The following is a 21,356-nucleotide window of genomic DNA, read 5'->3' on the forward strand; positions in this document are numbered from 1 at the left end:
GTGGAGAGACAAGAATCCAGCTTTGCCTAAAGCAAAGTGTCATGGTCGCATCCACAATTTTTCAAGGTTCTGACAATTTATTCCTTAACAGAAAATAGGAAAACAAGCCCTCTAAAAGGGATATGGCATTACCCTTAAATCAACATACTCGTGGGAGATTTTCTTGTACAAAACTAAAAAAAAAATGAAAACCCAATTAATTTAGCACTTTTTGTCTTTTAATTTTGAGTTAGATTAGATGTAATTATCCAGTTTTTGCTGAAAAAGAAATGAGGGTTCCAACCAGAAGACAGCTGCTATAAAATCCATGAGAATTTCTGAGGACTAGCTGGGTTGAAGCGATGGTTGTACTTTTTATGCATATTTAAATAATCTTCATCACTGTGTTCTGAAATTAGAACAGAGCCTTCGAATTCTTGAAAAGCTCAAAAGCACTTTTATGTCAAAATGGCATGCCTGTAGAATTCTTTTAAGTAAAAAGTCTTTAGAGGAAGACACAGATCACTGGAATCCAACAGGAAAGAATGCCAACAATTTCTACCTTGACCCATATTAGTCCAAACAACCCACACACAATTCTACTGATTGTATTAAAAGCATGTGAACTGCATGCAACCAAATCTCTTGTCCTAGCCCGGATTTCGGACTGGAACATTCCCTTACTCACATGTATCTATTTTCTTTTCATTTCTCCCATGAAAGAGAGTGGGGTGGGGCAGGCAACAGCGTTCCCACACTGCAATCCACCCTAGTCTCAGTGGCCTGGATCACAGGTACATATGTATATGCCTAATAGGCTCAGGCCAATCTTGGGACTCAAACCTAGGACCTTTACCATGTGAGTCTAGTTGTAGCATCACTGTGCCACCTCCTAGCCCTCATAGACACATTTATTATTAGTGGCGTGCTGGGCCAGGTACTAGGACAGAGTTGAGAAGACAGTCAAGGGGACAGCCTTCTTAGAGTTTAAAACTAGTGATAATGAGATAACCTTTAGCTAGTGGCAAAGGCAATGAGAAAAATTACTGTAGGTTACATGACAATTACTGACAGGGGCTGAGATAGCTAGGATGGCCAGAAAGGGTGTTTCTCTGAAAAAAGGTCATTAGGACAAGAAGACAGTCACGTGGTGATTGGAGAGATGCTTTCAGAAGTGTAAAAGACCAGAAAGACAGTGCACTGGGACAGCAGCCCAGAGAGCAGGTGAGATCAAGAGTCCAGTGCCAGGCAGAGGCCAGATGACCACGAGTCTTCAGATTTAATTACACCTGCAATGGGAGGCTACTAAAGGATTTTATGCAGGGGTTGTGATTGGAGCTGATATCTTTTTGGGAAAGTTCCCTCTGCAACATCTCTGGGTAACTGTGGGTAACCCCCCTCAGGTGTTGTGCACAAAGAGGAAAGCTATGTTATCAGATGCCAGTGACATGCAAGCAACACATGCTCCATCCACATTCTTACTATTCTAACATCTACATTCTTGAATCTAGTTTTCTTTTGTCAAAGGTGGCAAATGACGGTGCTGTGCCATATTTCTCTTTTGTTGGGGACTAGTCAGGGTTGTTAAAAACCACACAGCACAGGTGCTAGAAAGGTACAAATCTCCCAACAGCAGCCAAGACGATGACCCTAGTTGCTTTCTGTGTCTGGAGGCAGTACTGATCGGCCAACAAGGAAGTGGTCTTTTCTCCTCTGAGAGTTTAAGGATGGGGAAGGGATAATTCCAAATAATATCCCCAGAAGGCTGACACTAAAACTCTAGCATTAACATGTTTAAATTCTGCTGATTTCCTGAACAAGGAAGAACCCAATAAGTGAGAGCATCTCATAGTCTATTTTAATCTCTATTAATTCCTATCAGTGTATCCTCGGAGACCTGCTCTTGACAAGCTCTTCAAGGTGGCTAACTGTGCAATATTATCTCTAATAGCATCTCTCACATGTAGCTCTTAATTGCACTAATAAGGTGGGCCAGCCATGACTGTAAGGGATACAAATTAAACAACACCACTTTCCCCAGTCCAAGCTCAGTAGGTGGCTTGACCTAATCAATAAATGGATATTGAATTGAATATGCTTTTAAATGGCCTCCATGAATGTACTGACTGATAAGAAAGCTGAAGATGATCAGTATTAAAACTACTGAAAAAGGTAAACAATAAAAGCTGCTTCATGCAATTTTATTTTGAGAGAGGCAGAAGGCATTCTGAAAATCAAAGATGACCCAACTGAAGCCAGCCAAACCCAGTTCAGGCTGCTACAAAGAAGTAACCTAAACGAGATGGCTAATGGGATGGTTAACTTTGTGTGTCAGCCTGACTAGGCCTAGGGATGCCCAGAGAGCTGGTAAAACATTCTCTGGGGCTGTGTCTGTTAGGGTGTTTCTAGGAAAGATTAAAATTGGAATCAGTTGACTGAAGAAAGAAAATTGCCCTCCAACTGCCATCTTCCCATCAATGAGGAAAGGTATACAACCCCATTGAGGTCCAGAATAAAACAAAAAAGACAGCGGAAAAGGCAAATTCTTTTCCTCTCTCCTTGAGCTGTGACATCCATCTTCGCTGGTCTTCAAACTACAGAGCTCGTGGTTCTCTGGCCTTTAGAATCCAAGAGTTATACCAATGGTGCCTCTCCTACCTCACCACACTATTGGCTCTCCCGGGCCTCCAGCTTGTAAATGGCACTTCATGAGACTTCTTGGCCTCCATAATCATGTGTGCAGATTACCAGAGTAAATCTCCTCTAATATTATCTATCTATATATTACTAGTTCTGTTTCTCTGAATAAATGTTACTGACATAGTGTATAAACAATAACCTTATTGCTCACAATTGTGGATGCTAGAATCTGAGAAAGGGGTATAACATGGTTGGGTTCCAGTGAGAGCCCTCTAACGACTTGCAGACTGTCAACTTCTAGATGTCTCCTTATATGGCAGAAAGAGGGCTACAGAGCTCTCTCAAGACCCTTTTACAAAGGCACTAATCCCATTCATAAGCATTCTATCCTTGTGACCTAATAACTTTGCAAAGGCCCCACCTCCTAAGACTATCATATTGCGATTTTGGATTTCAATATATGAATTATGAGGGACACAAACATTCATTTGCTAACAAACCAAGAGGGTCAAGAGACCAGTCCTAACCTATTTACTTGGTAGCAAAGCCAAGACCCAGATTCAAGGTTCTTGACTGTTAACCTTAGTGTTCTTCCTGTAGGGATGGGGTATTAGGGAGAACACCAAAGTCAATCAACATAGTTAATAGGTCAGTAAGTAGAAGTTGGCACACTGGAGCTGAAAAGGTCTGAGGCTGGGCCCCGTAACGGATTCAACAAGTAAACATGACATTCTCTTTAATTCCATTAGCGAGTAGGACAAGGCGTTTCTTTATACCCAATTTTATCCCAAACCTGGTCTTCAAGATATCTAACAGAAAAAAATTTTTTCCATTCTTAGTATCCATTAAATTTTCTAAAAATACTTTCATATTTCTTCTTAACAGTTAATTTTTAGAAATTTTTATAATATGCCATGTTCTGTGGTACATATGTTTTAACCTCAGAACACTCTGTAAGTAGGTGATACGGTTTCTCCCATTCTACCAAAGAGGACACAAAACCAAAAGACATTAAAAAGGTACTCAAGAACACAGAACTGTATTTATATAGAGCTGGAAGTCTGAAACCTCAGTTCATAAGATTCCAAGGATTCTACTCTTAACCAACTATCCTAAACTCCCCAGAGAGAGAATACCACCAAGAGCCACAGTAGTTTGAGACCCACCCAGATACTCAGGGTAGGGTGACTTCATGGTCATATTACCTATCTGTACCTTCCTAAACTCCACCATACTCAATGTATGAAAAAAGATCTTCAATCTTACTGTGTTTTTTTGGGGGGAGAGACTTTTGCTATAGGATGTGTGTTGTGTGCTTACCAGAGAGAGAGAGAGATAGAAAGTGAGAAATCATCCCCCAGAGGGTTGGCCATGCTGTAATCCCTTTCCCTCCATTCTCCTCTCAGGATTTTGGGCACACAAGCACACATGTCCAGAGTGAGTATAAGGCCTCCTGGTCAGGGATTCCTACTGTGGTCGGCCATGTGGGAGTCCATTATGCCACCTGCTGGTCCCAATCCTACTGTTTTCAAAATATTAAAGTACAGGGCCAGACAGGTGGTGTGATGGTTAAGGCAGCTGGATCCAACATGGTCAACTGAACAGTTCAAGTCCTAGACCCATAGGCTTGAAAAACACATCAGATGTATGTGTGTGCCCAAAATCCCAAGTGGAGAAGAGAGGAGAAAAGATTGCAGCATGGTCATCCCCCTGATGGGATGCTTTCTCACCTTCATTCTGTCTCTTTCCAGCAACCCCATATCCCCTACAGTATTTTTTTTTTTTTTTTAGGTTTTTGCAACAGGGTACTTGAGCTTACCAAAGAGAGATAGAGAAAGGGGAAGTGAGCAGCTAACTGAATCGTGTGTGTCAGTTACCACAGTAAATCTCTTCTTATATTATCTATATACTACTAGTTCTATCTCTCTGGATAACTGTCACTAACATAGTTTATAAATAATAAACTAGGCGTGAGGGGGTGGGAGGCGATAGCCATGCTGCAATCCCTTCACCTTCAGTCTCCCTCCCCAGACTGTGGGCACACACGCACACGTGCCTAGCATGATTTTCAAGCCGCTGGGTCTGGGACTCCAACGGTGGTTGACCATGTGGGAGTCCAGCCCCTTAACCACTAAGCCACCTGTTGGTCCACACTATAGTAAACTTTTTTAAAATTAAAAAAAAAAAAAGTACAGACTAAAATCAAATATTGATTCAAAAAAGTCAAGATATTCCTAAACTCATTTATTTCTCTGCAGAGTTTGCTTCGTCAAAGATGACTGGAGCTTACTGGGGCTCCTCAGTATCTATAGCACACATCCGACTTCCTATGGTGAGTATCGATGACCGAGTCTGATTTCAGAGCTGAATCCTAATTCCAAAGAATAAAACTCAAGACCAGAATTTCCAGGCCTCAAAGTTTAAAAATCAATCCAAACAAGTCTTTTTCACTTCTCAACCCTTAGTATTTATTTCACTTGGTCATCTGAGGATTATTTTTTCTACTGAACTTACCCTCCTGGATTTTGACAAACAAGAACCTACCAAAGGTTCGATTGCTTTTAAAGCAGTCTAGTCGATGGATTTAAGAGTAAGAAACTGTAGAAAGTTACTAAAATTATCTAACTATTTTCAAATATGTCCCCAAACAAGTCACAGCTGTGATCACCATTAATTAGTTCAGTACTTCCATCTGAATGTACGGAAGAACACGGAATATGGCAAAACCCAGGTCTATTTTCTAGGGCCTTAGCTCTCCCTTGTGTATAAAAACGGAAATGCAGCTTGCTAGAAAATTTTGCCCCAGTAAATCTGATGACCCACTTTCAAAAGCTACAAAGCCATTTGATAAAAGAAAAAAAGGTCAATTTTGAGAAATCTTCTTATACTAAAATAAGGCAAGGACAGATTATTTAAAGACACAGAGCACAAGTAGCAAAATATTGCGAGTATTATGCACATTACACTTTACATAAAGGATCCAGAAGGGAAAAAAAATGGTGCCAGCATAAAATAAATCTCAGAATCACAAATGCTCTCTGCTGGAATACAGCTGAGATTCCAACTCCATCAGGTTTCAGACTGGATCACATTTAATCCCACCCAAACAGAAGAGATGTGCGTTGTATCAGAGATTTCTAAAGAGAGAAAAATCTACAGCCTACCTGTTCCTATGTGTAAAGAGGTATTTTTTTTTCCCATTGCAAATTTCAACAGATTTCAAATGCCAACCGTGTCTGAAACTCTGATTTCCTCAGCCTGCTTTCATGCTTTTTCCACTTTTTGTGACTTAACTCTCCATTGATTTGTCAGCCTTTTCCTGTGTAGTTTAGCAAGTTGGCTGTCAACTAAGGGAGCTTATCCTATGGTTGTGCATTACCAATGATGGTGATAAATTCTGAGAAATAGGTGATTTCTGTCACTGTGCCAACATCACAGACCGTATTTGCACAAACCTAAATGTTGTAGCCCTCCACACACCTAGGTTATTGGTAAGATCTTACAGGACCACCATCAAATATGTGATTGTCACCTACCAAGATGTCTTCATGTGGTGTACAACTATATTTGCATCTTGGTGTCATGTAGCCTTTTAAAACATAGAAGTAAATACCACTGAGAGGTGTCGCATCTGGGGCCAGCAGGTTGCTTGGTGGTTAAGGCACTGAAATTCCCACATGGCCGACTGTAGTTCAAGTCCTGGACCTGGTGGTTTGTTTTCTCAGTCTCTCTTGCTCTTGCTCTCTCTCTCTCTGTCTCTCTCTCTGGCAAAACTCATATAAAAAAATAATAAATAAAAATAAATAATTCTTTAGAGAGGTGTCACATCTTACTTCACGTGACTACCCCCTACTACTACTTATTTTAAGAGTCTCTTTTGTTTTCTCCATTTTAAGCTTCGGAAAGACCGATACCCCTAATCCTTTTAGTGGTCAACAGACATGACTATGGGGATCCCATTAAGGTAGATCAACCAATGGAAACTCAAGCGCCAACCTGGGGACAGACAGCCTGGTTAAGAAAAAAGAGAATGTTCTGGAACCAGCAGTTAGCATAATGGCTATGTTGCTGGACTCCCACGTAGTCGACGGTGGTTCGAGTCCCAGACCCGGTGGCTTAAACTCACGCCGGGCGTGTGCGCGTGCGTGCCCAAGATCCCGAGAGGAGAATGGAGGAGAAGGGTTTGTGGCATGGCCATCGCCCCTGGGGGGTGATTTCCTGCTTTCTGTCTCTCTCTCTCTCTGTCTGGCAAGCGCACACGCCCTATAGCAAAAACCTCTCAAAAAAAAAAGAAAAAAAGAGAATGTTCTGTCTCTCCCCAAGGTTCCTCTTAAAACTGAATGGCTTCTAAAACTAACTGTATCTATGGCCAGATTCCAAGATCGCAGAAGCAAGATAGTGTCATCACTATCATTTACACAGCTCTTACTGGGGACCCACTGCACAGGGTATTATGAAACAAAGAGGTATTCTCCTTTATCACCAGGAGCTTATGTGGTCAGCCAAAAGAGCATGCGCATACTTGTGCATAACGACCCACAGACAGAAGATGCTGTGGAAAGATACCAAGGGACACCAGCACATAAGAAAAGATTTTTTCAAATTATAGTTTTGAGACATCAGATCCACTGTGAGACAAAGGCATAGTCTCCATCCGGCTGGCAATTACATATTATACAGAGCACATAATCTAGATTGCAGTCCAATTATCTTCAAGTGCTGTGGGGCAAAAATCACTCACTCAGCAATTAAATAAATTCAGGGATATCACTAAGTGTTTTAAGGCAAGAAAAGATTCTGAAGTTGGCAGAAAGACCAAAGGAACTGGAAGCATAGTAAAACAAAGCATTCCAGAAACCACCCTTCATCCTACTTTTTGGCTTTCTAATCACCCCGATTTTACAGAGCCGCTGTCTCGGTAATGATGGCTGTATTATGATGCTAGCAACCAGGGTAAACATGGCTGAAATTACACCAAACTCCTAGCCTACTGGGCTCTTCAGAGGTCTGTCATTTAGGTAGATGGAATGCCTGCTCTCACATGTAAAGAAACAGATTTTATTTTCGGGAGTATCAAGGTGAGCCAATTATTGTATATGGTGCAAATACACACATACATATGCAACATGTAATACAGCACTATTTCCACCCTGGGGATATCATGGAGTATGCACAGAGTATGTTTAAACCACATTAATATTCTCTTCCCCACTTTCTACAGAGTCCATCCCTTGTTTAGAAGAACAGCCCACTGCCTTGAGGAGGATTAGGATACAGTTGGTATGTAAAGATAAGTAAAATTTTGACTTTCAGCATAAGATTTGCAAGCCCACTATCAGACAGCAGTCTAAACCAGGCTTCATTATTATAGAGAATTCCCTCAGTCCCTCAGGCTCTTCACAACTAAGAGCCAGGCCTGGTGGGTGGGATCCTTAGGATGGTACTAGAAGCCACAGCGCTAGGCACTCTGGTTGGAACAGATGTTCAGGAAGTTGCTGGATAAGAGGAAGGCAAAGTAGAGAGCCTTCTGTGGAGGGAAAGGGCTCAAAAAGGAGAGAGGTAACAGGTCAGGCCTGAAGGTACTACAGCCTCTTACATAATAAAAAATTCATCTTTGTCCTAAGTTTCTTGTTTGAGGTTTCTAGACATCAACCATTTCCAGAATGATATGTCTTTATCATTCGAATCAGATGATCCCAGGGTCCTGAAATGTCATCAGATGAGGGCTGGTCACATGAAAGACCAACCACATGATTAGAAGCTTGAGATTTTGAGCCAGCCTGACTTCCAGGGAGAGCAGAGGCTGGTAACTGAGTTCAATCATGTGGCCAATGATTTAATAAATCATACCTACATAAAGAAGCCCCAATAAAAACTCTGGGCTCAAAGCTCAGTTGCTGAACATACAAACTTGCTGGAAGGGTGAGGCATCCTCGTTGAGTGAGGAAAGGGCAGGGGAGCTCTGGGTTCCCTCCCAGACCAGACCGTGTGCCTCTCTTCATGTGGCTGGTCCTCTTGATTTAAGTACTTTATAATGAAACTATCGTTGCAAATAGTATTTTCCTGTGTCCTGTGAGTCATTCTGACAAATTAGTCAATCCAAGGGTTTCGTGGAAACCCCTACATTTATATCTAGTCAGTCAGAAGTGTGAAGGGCCTAGGGACCCCCAAAGTCTGTCTGGTGTCTGAAGTAGGGCAGTCTTGTTGGGGACTGTGTCCTTTAACTTACGGGTCTGAGCTAACTTAGGCAGTTAGTGCCAGAATCACACTGCAATTCAGGTAGAAATGGAACAGTGCCCCTTTAGGGGGTCGGGGTGTCTAGAGGAGGGGTGGAGTGGGAGCAAGAGAATGAGATGCTAAAATGATCAGAGCTGGATTACTGGAAAGAGAAAGAAGTTTCAACTTCAGGCCTCTCACTATAGGCTCCTGCCAAGGCCCTGAGAGGGTCCCTCATTATGCATTCATATGGCCACACACTTATACGAAATTTGTAAATGTACAGCATTGCTGTACTGCTCATTTTAAAAAGCTCCTGGATCCACCCAACCATCAGATTACAGAAGTTCCAGGCTGCACAACCCACTAGTGGTAACTCGGTGATGCTGAAGAAGCGACCAATTTCACTGTATCCTGCATGGCACAGAACAAGGTGAAAAAAGGCAGTCAAGAGTTTGCAGGCTCCCGGGACCAGCAGTTAGCATAGTGGCTATGTCGCTGGACTCCCATGTAGTCGACCACGGTTTGCATCCTGAACCCAGTGGCTTAAAACTCATGTGCGTGTGTGTGTGTGTGTGCCCAAGATCCTGAGAGGAGAACGGAGGAGAAGCGATTGCGGTGTGGCCATCCCCCCTGGGGGTTGATTTCTCACTTTCTGTCTATCTCTCTCTGTCTGGCGAGCACACACGCCCTATAGCAAAAACCTCTCCAAAAAAAAATAAATAAATAAAAGAAAAACGAAAAGTATGCAGGCTCCCCAACAGGGCACAAAAGAGCTGGGAGCAAGTGAGCCCAAAGATGCCAGGGTCTTAATGAAAAATCAGAATGCAGGAAGCTTCCGACTGGACCCAGTGGCCAAGGCCCCAGAAGTCAATGGCTCATGTCATCGAAGTCTCCAAAAGAATGAGACAGGGCCAGCTGCATGACAAGACCTCTCAGGATAGGAGCAGACTGGCAGCCCTGTGCCAAGATCAGTGGGGGCACACAGGATAGAGGGAACCCGGGGCATCCACCCTGACACCATGCTGAGGCACCAGCTTCCACCTGTATCCAGATGCCATATGGGGAAGGAAGATGAGATGGGAGCTTCAAGGAAAGGGAGGAAACAGGCCAGGCATGGTGGCTTGGCAGTGAGGCGGTGCCCTGTGAGGCCACACAGTGGGGGCCCCCAGTTCAGACCCTGAGGTATCCCTATACAACCAGGAGAACACACACCCAGGAGGATCCTGCTGGCTGACGGTGGTGGAGGTCACAGCATGGGGACCCTGTTGTGCCCACTGTCTCCATGGAAGAAAGATAAAAATAAAATGAAAAGAAACAACCCATTAATGTAAGTACACATGGACATGACTACCCCAAAAGATGACGTTAACCTAAAAGGAAAGGCATATAAGTTTCCCCAATGAAAACAGGGACCTCGAGGCAATGTAAAATACTTTTTTTATTTTAACTGATCTGTGTTCAAAACTGTGTTCCTTCTAATTAAAAACAGCATTATAAATACAGAAAAAATATATACTTTAAAAATACTCGAACTAAACGCATTCTCTAAAGGACACTGGGATTTTTTAGCATGCATGATTATGAAATAAAACCTGTTGATGATGAAGCTGCAATAAGATTTTCAAAGACAATGGCCTTATCACTTAAATTTAACCTAAGCGTGCCCAGGCAGAGATGGCTAGGTATTTGCCATAATCTTGTTTTCCTGGGCTCACAGCCAAACCTCATTGCCCAGTCTCTCTAACAGCTGGAATGGCCACAGGACTAAGTACAAGCTAGCGGCATATGAGCAGGAGTGATGTGTAACCGTTCAGGTTTGGCCCATTAGAACTCCACACCACTACTCCATGCTGTTTTCCCCTTGCCCAGCTCATGAGGATAGACGGGACCAAGCAGTCTAACAGAACCTGGGATCCCTGAATGGTCCCATGGAGAACAGGTAACCTTGCCCACTAGGAATAGCCACCATGGACGTGTATGAGTGAGACACGAAGTTTACTATTTTTTGGTTAGGTCCGTGGATAGGGCATATTTTGGTCCATCTGATGCAGTAGTAAACAGTACCCTCATCTGTATTCTTGTACGTCAGCCTAGTGTTATTTCAACTGGGCAATCGATGGGCACTTATTTGCACATCAGTCTTGAATGAGACACAGATCCAGCTTATCAACTAGTCAGGAAGGCAGGCAGGTTGACAACTGCCGAGAACACTTGAAAACTAATCTGAGCTACGACAGGACAAGCAAAGACATGTAAGAGCACAGTGGGAAGCGGATTAGTTTTCATCTGTGAAGGCACCACTGAGGAGGTGGGAAGTGAGTGGGACCTTGAAGGAGATGAAGAACGTTCTAAAGAAAAAAGAGGGTGGGGAAGTTCACTTGGACTGAACAAGAGTCCTCAAACATCTGAACCGTGAGGCTGTTTTGCTAAAGACAGAAAACATACTGTTCTGTTCACCCCAGGGAAGAGGCAGGGCCAGTGAGGAGCAGCTACGGGGCAAAGGGATTCCTTTCAAAGGGATGAAGAACTAATAGTCAGAGCTGACCATGAACTGGAGGGTCAGACAAAATAGGTAGTGAGAGTGTTTCCTTTAAGGGATGACCAGCCTCTTGGCACGGGGAATGCAGAGACTGATTTAAGCCTGGGACAGTTAGTCGCTCTATTCAGCTGCCTTCTGATTCTGGGATTCTATGTGTCTTCGATGTCTCTGCCAAGCAGGCTCTGTACAACCCTGCCAGGAGAGAGAAGAATGATTTCAGCCCTGTTACAGCATTTCTTACACGGCAGTCCTTGCCAAACTCCCTTTCAAGGCTCTGTTGGCTGTGTTTGCTCAACGTGTTCGATCAGAAGCCAGTAGAGAACATCTCTTTACATCCAAACCCATGAGAAACCCTTGACCATTGTTTTCATTACCAAAAAAAAAAAAAAAAAAAGTCTCCCGCGCATATATATGTTCACCCCAGGGAAGAGGCAGGGCCAGTGAGGAGCAGCTACGGGGCAAAGGGATTCCTTTCAAAGGGATGAAGAACTAATAGTCAGAGCTGACCATGAACTGGAGGGTCAGACAAAATAGGTAGTGAGAGTGTTTCCTTTAAGGGATGACCAGCCTCTTGGCACGGGGAATGCAGAGACTGATTTAAGCCTGGGACAGTTAGTCGCTCTATTCAGCTGCCTTCTGATTCTGGGATTCTATGTGTCTTCGATGTCTCTGCCAAGCAGGCTCTGTACAACCCTGCCAGGAGAGAGAAGAATGATTTCAGCCCTGTTACAGCATTTCTTACACGGCAGTCCTTGCCAAACTCCCTTTCAAGGCTCTGTTGGCTGTGTTTGCTCAACGTGTTCGATCAGAAGCCAGTAGAGAACATCTCTTTACATCCAAACCCATGAGAAACCCTTGACCATTGTTTTCATTACCAAAAAAAAAAAAAAAAAAAGCTTACCGGGCTGATATTAAACAGGATCACTACCGGCAAGCAAGAAAACAAAGTGCACATCTATTTTCACTGCTTAGGCCACTCTGTGTTAACTTCATGTCCCACTTGACAGTAGGTTGCCAGCTCCTACACATATGGACATACCGTTTTCAAAAGACTAGACTGTGAAAAGATACAATACAATAAAGCTGTACTATGCAATTTTCCCTTTCTTGGATAACTGAGCATGTCACAAGGCACTTTAAGGTTAGACTTAGTAAGAATCATTAATTTCCACAACACTGCTTTATAAACTAAAACCAAACTAGTTTATCATTTTTAGACATGTGTATGAGAGATAAAAGGAAGTCTGTTAGACACACTGAAAAGAGAAATCCTACCCTAATGCTACTGGTAAGTTAGAAACTTTCTACTTTCCTCTTAGGAGGATCACTTTCATTTTCACAAACATTCATGGAATCTCTAGTATGTGCTAGCTCCATGCTAATCGTGACCGATATAAACTGAATGAAAGGAGAAAAAAATTAAACTTGAAAACTTCCCAAGATTCATGTTATTTTTCTAAAGGGCAATTGACAATATAATAATAATAATAAAAAAAGGTTAAGTTCAGCTACATTCTTGCCCAATGAACATTTTTCTTGTAATGTCGTGAGATTACACACATCAAAAGACTGACTTTAAAACACTGGCCTAGATTATTGTTTTATCTGTAATAATACTCCAGGTACTTAATTTATTGCTTAAATAAAAGAGAAAGGGAATAGAATTTTCCTGAGCTCAGAAATACATATTTAACAAACAAAAAAACCCTTCACATCATAGAATGAATTTTAATTATGGACCTACAACCCCAAGAGTGAAACAAAGGAAATTTATAAAATCATATTCTGAGTTCAGGGAAATACCTGATGGATATGACAGTAAAATGAGCACACGCAAGTTACATGTTATAAGCAAGTGTTCAAATCACATTTTGGTAGCCTCTCTCTTTTCAGAATCTCATGGATTGCAATCTTTTTGAAATTCAGGTCACATCCCTTTCATCATACGGTATCCAGAGGAAATCACATCTCAAGTGGTATGAAGGCCTATCTGGCCTTGATATCTGATCTCAAACTACTTGTGATTGCCTTTCTACCCATCTGCCTTCTTACCACCTGGGTCCTAAAATTCCTGGTTCACAAAGCTTGGGAACTATCTCCTCTTTTGATATAATCAACAGCTCCCAACAGCACGTACAATTTCCGATGCCCAGTTACTGACCTTGCCCTTGTCTGGAATCCATGCACCAGGTCCTTCTATCTGACTGGGTACTATGTATGCTCCCAACAATGGAGAAAGCAGAGCTATCCTTGCAAAGCAAAGATGCATGCTGGCCTCTACATTCACACATGGCTCCAGGGAGCATTTTGAAACTTCTGTGCTCCCCAAGAAAACATTTTGAGATTTCCATCTCCGGTTGAAACAAGAAACCACCATTTTCAAAGAAAAAAGAACACAAACTCTAGAAAATTTCCAAGCACCGCTGGTCCAAGGGCCAGGCTCTGGGTATATTCTAGATGGGAAGAAGAGATCAGGCCAAAACTGAGGATGCAAATTCAGGCTCCCGCTGGTTCTGTCATTTCTAGCCAACTCTGGGTCCTGCATAGTCACATACGTTCTCTGGGCCTCAATTTCTCTGTCAAACCAAGAGGTTAGGAGAGGCCTTCTATATCTAAATGTGCTATGGGTCTATGAAATAAAAACGAAGTAAGAAAAGGCTGCTGTCCCACATCTATCCCTGCAAGCCTTATAGAAATAAAACTCCAATTAAGGACCGTGAAATGAGGGGGAACATTAAAAACATCTCTAAGGTCCCCTTCCACAGTTTGATCCTCAGTCTGAGAAAGTGAGGCATGACCATGCAATTGGTCATAAAACATTAGTAGGTCTCACAGCTCTAATAATTCTATGCTTCCAATAGCCAATTCCGCTCTAGCACAGAATTCCTCATTACATTTTTCCAAGCGCTTCCCTGAAATGTGGAATGACTCCACTGCCACAGCAAAATGACTACCTTCTCCGTTCAATAGCCACTTGCCTTTTATTGGCAACTCAACCCCTCAGAGAATTCCAGCATTAAGCTCCATGCCAACAAGTGCACTCCACCTAGCAAACACAGGGTAAGAAAGCCACACCTACCCTCAGCCACTGTTTCTCTGTGAGGGCGTCGCTGTAGTCTACATCCCGGCGCTGCCGAGACCCCCTCCCAAATATCTTCTCTTCCTCTTCTTCACAGGTTAGCCTTTCCACTTCTGCGTCATCCTTGATAATCCAGGAGGGCAGCTCATCTTCCTCCATTAAGCGAGGTTTGCGCTTTGGGTTCCGGGCATCTTCCCTCCGCCGGTCCATGTCCATGCGCTGGAGACATTAAAAAAAGTGTCACGGGAGGGAAAAGGGACTCCACAGAGCACAGACTGCAATACATATAACTCTTACAAGTCATCTTACACAGCTGAGGGTCCTTTTCAGCCTCTCTTATTCCTGGTTGATTTGTTCTAACTCATCCCTAACGTAATTTTATTTTGATACTGTTATCAAAATAAAGTCCCTTCCCTTCCTTTGTACCCATCCTTAGAAATGTACTTGTCTATTAAAAAAAATTCTGTATCATATACATGTATATGATATATATACATATAAATAAATATATATATATGTATATATATACATATATATATATAATTGTTTTAAAATTTAATTTTGGGTCAACAGATGGCATGGTGGTCAAGGCGTTGTACTCCCACATGGCTGACCACGGTTCGAGTCCTGGACCAGGTGGCTTGCTCACGCGCGTGTGGTCTCTCTCGCACCTGCACATGCCCTATACTCTGTGTCTCTCTCTCTCTGGTCAAAATGAGTAATAATAAATTAAAAATTCCTAAAAAATTCTAAAATTCAATAATTCTACCAAAAAAAGGGAAGATTTTCTTCTCTTAGCTTATATGTGTCCAAATCTTCCTCCTAAGTAACAGTGAGAAAATTTAAATTGGGAATGCATTTTCAAAATGTGATCCCTGGCTACACCATTCCTGGATTCCCTCGAAAACAATGTATCCTTTGCACATATAACAAAGTTCACAAAGAAAATTTCCTTTATTCAATAGGGCATGTGCTTTAAGTTAAATAATCAGGGTTGCGGGAGGCAGGATATGACCCAAGGTATCCCCATGGAATAGCCACCCGTGGGTGGACATGGGGAGGGGACATAAATGGTATGATTAGTCGACCACAAATGTACTGAATTTTCAACACCCCATGTGGAAGGAATGCTCCTCGGTTATTTATCTTTTTAAAAGTTTACCTCTTAGGAAAAAATTATACCACAAAAAGACAGATCTCAGAGGTAATCTCATCTCACCTATCAAGTTATATATGAAATGACTTCTTTTCACAGTCTTCTGTCTATTTCCCTACTTCCTGATCTTTTTTTTAAAAAAATCAGGTTCAATTGTAAATAAGCTAAGTGCCACATACTTGGCTTTAAGCTGTAACTGAAACAATCTGATAGATGAACCTGCCATTAAATTTCTACATACACTAGTTGTACATATCATGAGTCAGAAGTGTCATTTCTACAAATAAGGCCAACGTTCATTACATTACTTATTTTTTCCTCTTCCTTCCGTTATACCATGCCGAAACCGACATTTGATATCACTGTTTCTTGAACATTAAAACTGATGACGTGTGACTGGATTATCTACGCAGTGAACCCACATATGACCTCTAGAATCTATTTAAAAATTAAAGGTCAAGGGACCAGCAGTTGGAGGAATGCCTACGTCTCTGGACTCCCATGTAGTCGACTATGGTTTGAGTCCCAGACCCGGTGGCTTAAACACACACTGGGCATATGTGCGTGCATGCGTGTGTGTCCAAGATCCTGAGAGAAGAATGGAGGAGAAGGGATTGCGGCACGGCCATCCTCCCTGAGGAGTGACTTCTCGCCTTCTGTCTCTGTCTTTGTCTTCCTGGCGAGCGCATGCGCCCTATAGCAAAAACCTCTCAAAAATAAATAAATAAATAAAATTAAATTAAAGGTCAAAGCTCCTTATACTACTCTTCAACATTGTTGGAAACATGTTCTCAGGATGAGGTAGGGACATGATGAAGTCTCACTGGTAGATAAATGTGGCTCTTGGGATGCTCTGTGCCACAGTTAGCTCAAGATGCTCTGCTTAATCCTGCCTTCTAATGGTTTGGTATCAGAAATGAGATCCACTGAAACATAACGAGGATGCCCTGTTTACAGTGGGACCTAAAAGGGGCTTTGTGTGGCAGCATCCTCATGTTTATTAAGACTGCTAACGGGAAAAAGCACCCTTCATTCATGTCCTGTAGTAAGATGACAAAATATAGTCTTCAATTTTTCATCATACTTTTCCATTAATTATACCAAAGCCCATAATATTTGTATGCCACTGAGAATATAAGTCTTTTCTGATATAAAAGCAAAGTATGCACTTGCTTTATTTTAGAGTAGATGCAACTTAGTAAAAACTTTAAGTCCTAATGATGGACAGAGATTTCTACCTGCAGGGCATCACTACAAAGCCTGAAGTCAACATTCAAGAAAAAGTCTAACTTTTTAGTTGCTACAGAATAAGTTTGTCCTGACACTAGATTATAATTATGTCACTTCCAAGTAAAACTATTCTTTTTTTTTTCTTTGAGAGGTTTTTGCTATAGGGCGTGTGCACTCTCCAGACAGACAGAGAGAGACAGAGAAAAGAAAGCGAGAAATCACCACCCAGGGGGGATGGCCACGCTGCAATCCCTTCTCCTCCATTCTCTTCTCGGGATCTTGGGCATGCATGCACATGCGCCCAGCATGAGTTTAAGCCACCGGGTCTGGGACGCAAACCACTGTCAACTATGTGGGAGTCCAGAGACATAGCCATTACGCTAACTGCTGGTCCCACAACTATTCTTATACTTCTTACCTCCGTAAAGAACAAAGCATCTAAAAGCTGAGTATTTGTAAATTTACAAACTGTTTCAGCTATTCATATCAGGAGATGTTAGAGTATTTTTAGGTAAAATTCAGAGGTGATCATTTTAGAGGATAACCTCTTCTACAGCCACATTTTTTTAGAAGGAGAAAAGCAAGACAAATGTCTAAAATAAAGGTTCTATTTTAATAAGACTATCCACATAGTGTGTGCTGTTTACAGTATCCAAGGTAAAAATCAAATAATATTTTTGTAGTAATTTGAGATCATTCTTTTACAATAAATGAATAAAGAGTTTAAACAATATCTGAGACCGTAAGACTTATTCTAGCTCACATTTCATTCTTGTTTTACACTAAACTTTTTAATCAGAATAACTGGCATGGATTCCACTTTTAGTTCCTGCCCCCTGGTGGAGGTGCTAATGAACAGTGAGCTGTCCAAAAGCAGTCAATGGATTAGAAGATTTTTAAAAAGCGAAACCAAACCAAACCATACCAACAAATCTGTATAATCCCCCAAACAGAAGCCAAGCTTTAAGAAACAGGCAAAAAATTTACAAAATCCAAGCGCCTACCAAAAAAAAAAAAAAAAGGGAAAAGAAAAAACTGCTTTTTAACCAGTCTCACCTGTTACAAACCTGTTCTTCACGTGATAAAATATAGTCCCAAGTTAAAGGAAGGCAGTGTCTTGGCCAAACATTTGCATTTTTCCTAAGGCTTCCAATTTCTACAAAAACCGAGCCCATAAGCTAGGAAAGACAAGTCCTCTTTCTCCCTCTTTTCAGGGATGCTGCTCGAATTCCCCATCTCTGGGCCTAATCTAATTTGTATAATGGGAGGCAGCTTATCCTCTTCAGCGTCTCAAGAGTATCTGAGGCTACTGCAAGAGCTGAATTATTGCCAATCAGTGATCGCCAGGAAAGCTGAGGGCCTCTTGCCTCAGCGGTTGCCAGCAATCTACATTTTAATAAGTTCCTCAAGGAGAGAGAGAATGTCCATTTCTGTGTGTATCTCTCACCTTTCTAAATGGGGAATAATCTATGAACGTGGCAACCAATGGTATGAGTTAAATTTATGAACGCCCCAGGTTGACCATGCTGTTAAGTCTTTCTTACTGCTATTTCTCTCCAAAATGGCTTCACCTGGAGAGGACGGTTCGTGGTGAGGGGGTAGAAGAGGGGGTGCAAAGCCCACCTTAGGAGATACTACTATGGCTATCCAAATTTTCCTGAGAAAGAATTAAATATCCTCTATTGTGAATCAGTTTGGGTGGACAAACTCAGTGTTCCCTAGACAACAACCACAAAAAAAAAAAAAGAACAAACACAAAAACAGAAAACCACAACAACAATATAAGCCTCCATTCTCAAAAACAATCTCCTCCATTCTCCTCTCAGGATCTTGAGCATGCACGCACACACACCCAGCGTGAGTTTAAGCCACCAGGTCCGGGATTCGAACTGTGGTCGACTACGTGGGAGTCCAGCGACATAGCCATTACGCTAACTGTTGGTCTTCCACTTTTGATTTTTAAAGGGAGGCTGTACCTTCACACACACCTCGAAGGCTTCTGTTTGCTTGTACAGGCACTCTTCCACAATCACCAGAGGCACACCTGTGCTGTTTAGTTCCTGTTGGTCACCTGATCCCATAGGGAGCATGTGTGCTTTGACCTAGCAGGGAGACAACTAGGGCGCAGTAGTAAATGTCGGTGCCTGTGGGAGCCAGGCAGGTTTCCTGAATGTTACTGGCTGGGCTTAAGAACTAACGGGGAGTGGGGGTCTACAGGAAGCTGCAGACCACATGGCCTGTCCAGAGGGCAGGGCAGCTGCTTAGCACTGCCAACTGTTTCCGCACAGAGAAGTGGGCCTGGTATTGCCCAATCTCATTTTTTCAAGAGACGCCAGAAATCAGGATTCGTTTTATGTTGGCAACAAATGAGAAATTTTAAAAAACACCATGTGGGCCAAACAAAATATGTCTGCAGGCTAAATCCAGCCTCTGAACTGAAGGAAAAGCACAGGCTTTCTAAACCAAGTTCTGCCAAGGCATGCAGGACCCAGGCATCTTGGTGAACAGACAGGAGGGTCAGAGGAATAAGTCATTTGCTTTGTGATTTTTCTGCAACATTACCATAAAAAGATCAAATTCTTCTTCTCGCCGAGCAATCATTTGGTTCAGAGTCTCGTCGTCTGGTACCTCATCTTCTTCCTGGGGTTAAAAACAGAACAATTGAAGAGGCTTTAAGAGATGGGCAGCTGGGGTGAAGTATAAACACATAAGGTAAATCTGTCTTCCAGACCCATTTCTCAAGCCGGAAGATAGAAAGGTCACTGCGTTTAGTGCTTGCCATTCTTATTCTGCAAACTATTCAAACTAACCTCCCAGAGCAAAATCTGTTTAGGGAGGAAGCCTCAAGCAGGATAAGAAATACGGATTCTCCTGGATGTGTAGCTTGAGACTGTTACATTTAAAACAAGCTACTTTATGTCTCCCCATCTCAGTGACCTCATCTATAAGATGAGTATAACTTTCTACTTTTAGGATGACGTGAGATTTAAATGAAGAAATACATGTGAAAAAGTGCCTGCCATGAATTCTTTTAATTCCACTTACTGTTTCTCAAATATAAATGTTTATTTACACAACTTTACAAAGTAAAACTTTATATGGCTGATCACGATTTGAAGCCCGGATCTGGCAGCTTGAAAATCCTGCCAGATTGTATGCATTCATGCCCAAAATCCCAAAAGGAGAATGGAGGAGAAGGAACTGTGGCATGGCCATTCCCCCCTCCCCCGCCCCCAGAGGATGACTTCTCCCTTTCCCTTTCTTTCTCTCTGGTGAGTGCATGCACCCAATGGCAAAAAACAAAAAATCATATTTATATATTTGACATATATACATATAAACTCTGAGACATGTTAAATTGATGTATTATAGTAAGTATTACAGCTGCTAATGGTTAGAGCTATAATTACGACAATACAAAAGGTTTTAATAACAAAAAACTCTCAAAACTAGATTTAATTAAAATAAGCGAGATACAGAAGCAATTAAAGAAGGGTTAAAATTTTCACTTTGTATTATGTTAAACAAAGACACACTATCTCTCTTCTAAATCCCTCAGAAACAGCTCTCGAGCTTTTCAGAAATGTTATGCTATGATTTCCACATGTTAAAAAAAAGATTCTAAAAGTTGGACACATATTATAGGACTTATCATCCAAAATTATTTTTATCATATGCTGAGAGAGCTTGTTAAAAACCAAATAGGGAATTTTGGTGTATCAGCAGAGGGAAAAAAGAGGAAAACACAGAACTTCAAACATCCAATTTCACAAATCATATGTTCAAAATGAGGCGAGTTGTTTCAGAAGGAGTATGGGTGTACTAGCAGCTTAAATGAGATGAGTATGTTGGCTCCCAACATAACATCTTATGCACTGTAGGAACTTATTAAGTGTTAGAAAGAAATGCATTCCAATAAAGTTAAAAAAAAAAAAAAACCTATGGTTGAGATGATAATTATTTTTGAAAAACCTTCTATTCTAGTTCACCTCCAGATTGACTAAAATCAGTCTGTCTGGGGCCAGCAGGTGGTATGGAGGTAAAGGAGGCTGTATTCTACATGGCCGACTACACAGTTCAAGTCCACGCGGCTTGAAAATCATGCGGGATGCGTGTGCGTGCATGCCCAAAATCCGAAGAGAATGGATTACGGCATGGCTATCCCCCTGCAGGGTATTATTTCTCACTTTTCCCCTCTCTCTCTCTCAATGGCAAGTTCATGCACCTTATAGGAAAAACTACAATCAGTTTGTCTGATTATTGTATCTCATCTGACAAAGACACAGACGAGCTAGGGGTGGGCTTGAACTTCACAGTACAAAGTTTCTGGCTGGCACATCCTCTAGTGACCAGGTGCTCTGATTGGCCTACCTTCTTTCCTGAACCAAATGTTACCCTCTCATCACCTATACAATGGGACACTTAACTGTCCTCATGCCCACAGCAAAAAGATTCCTTTGTAAACAGGAAAGGAACCTGTCCACGGTGTCCTGACTTTCATGGAGAACCAAATG

At 41.9% G+C, this 21,356-nt stretch overlaps 1 protein-coding gene across 1 annotated transcript in view; it reads right to left on the reverse strand.

Moving 5' to 3' along the window:
• SMARCA2 (SWI/SNF related BAF chromatin remodeling complex subunit ATPase 2) overlaps positions 1–21,356 on the reverse strand; it is a 218,597-nt gene that overhangs the window by 64,031 nt on the left and 133,210 nt on the right. Inside the window, 2 exon segments of the mRNA XM_006152442.3 lie at positions 14,457–14,675; positions 19,405–19,482. Of these exon segments, the coding sequence (XP_006152504.1) occupies positions 14,457–14,675; positions 19,405–19,482 (297 nt within the window).

This window comes from Tupaia chinensis, unplaced genomic scaffold (assembly GCF_000334495.1).
Source record: "Tupaia chinensis unplaced genomic scaffold, TupChi_1.0 Scaffold000354_1, whole genome shotgun sequence".
Taxonomy (NCBI): Eukaryota; Metazoa; Chordata; class Mammalia; order Scandentia; family Tupaiidae; genus Tupaia; species Tupaia belangeri.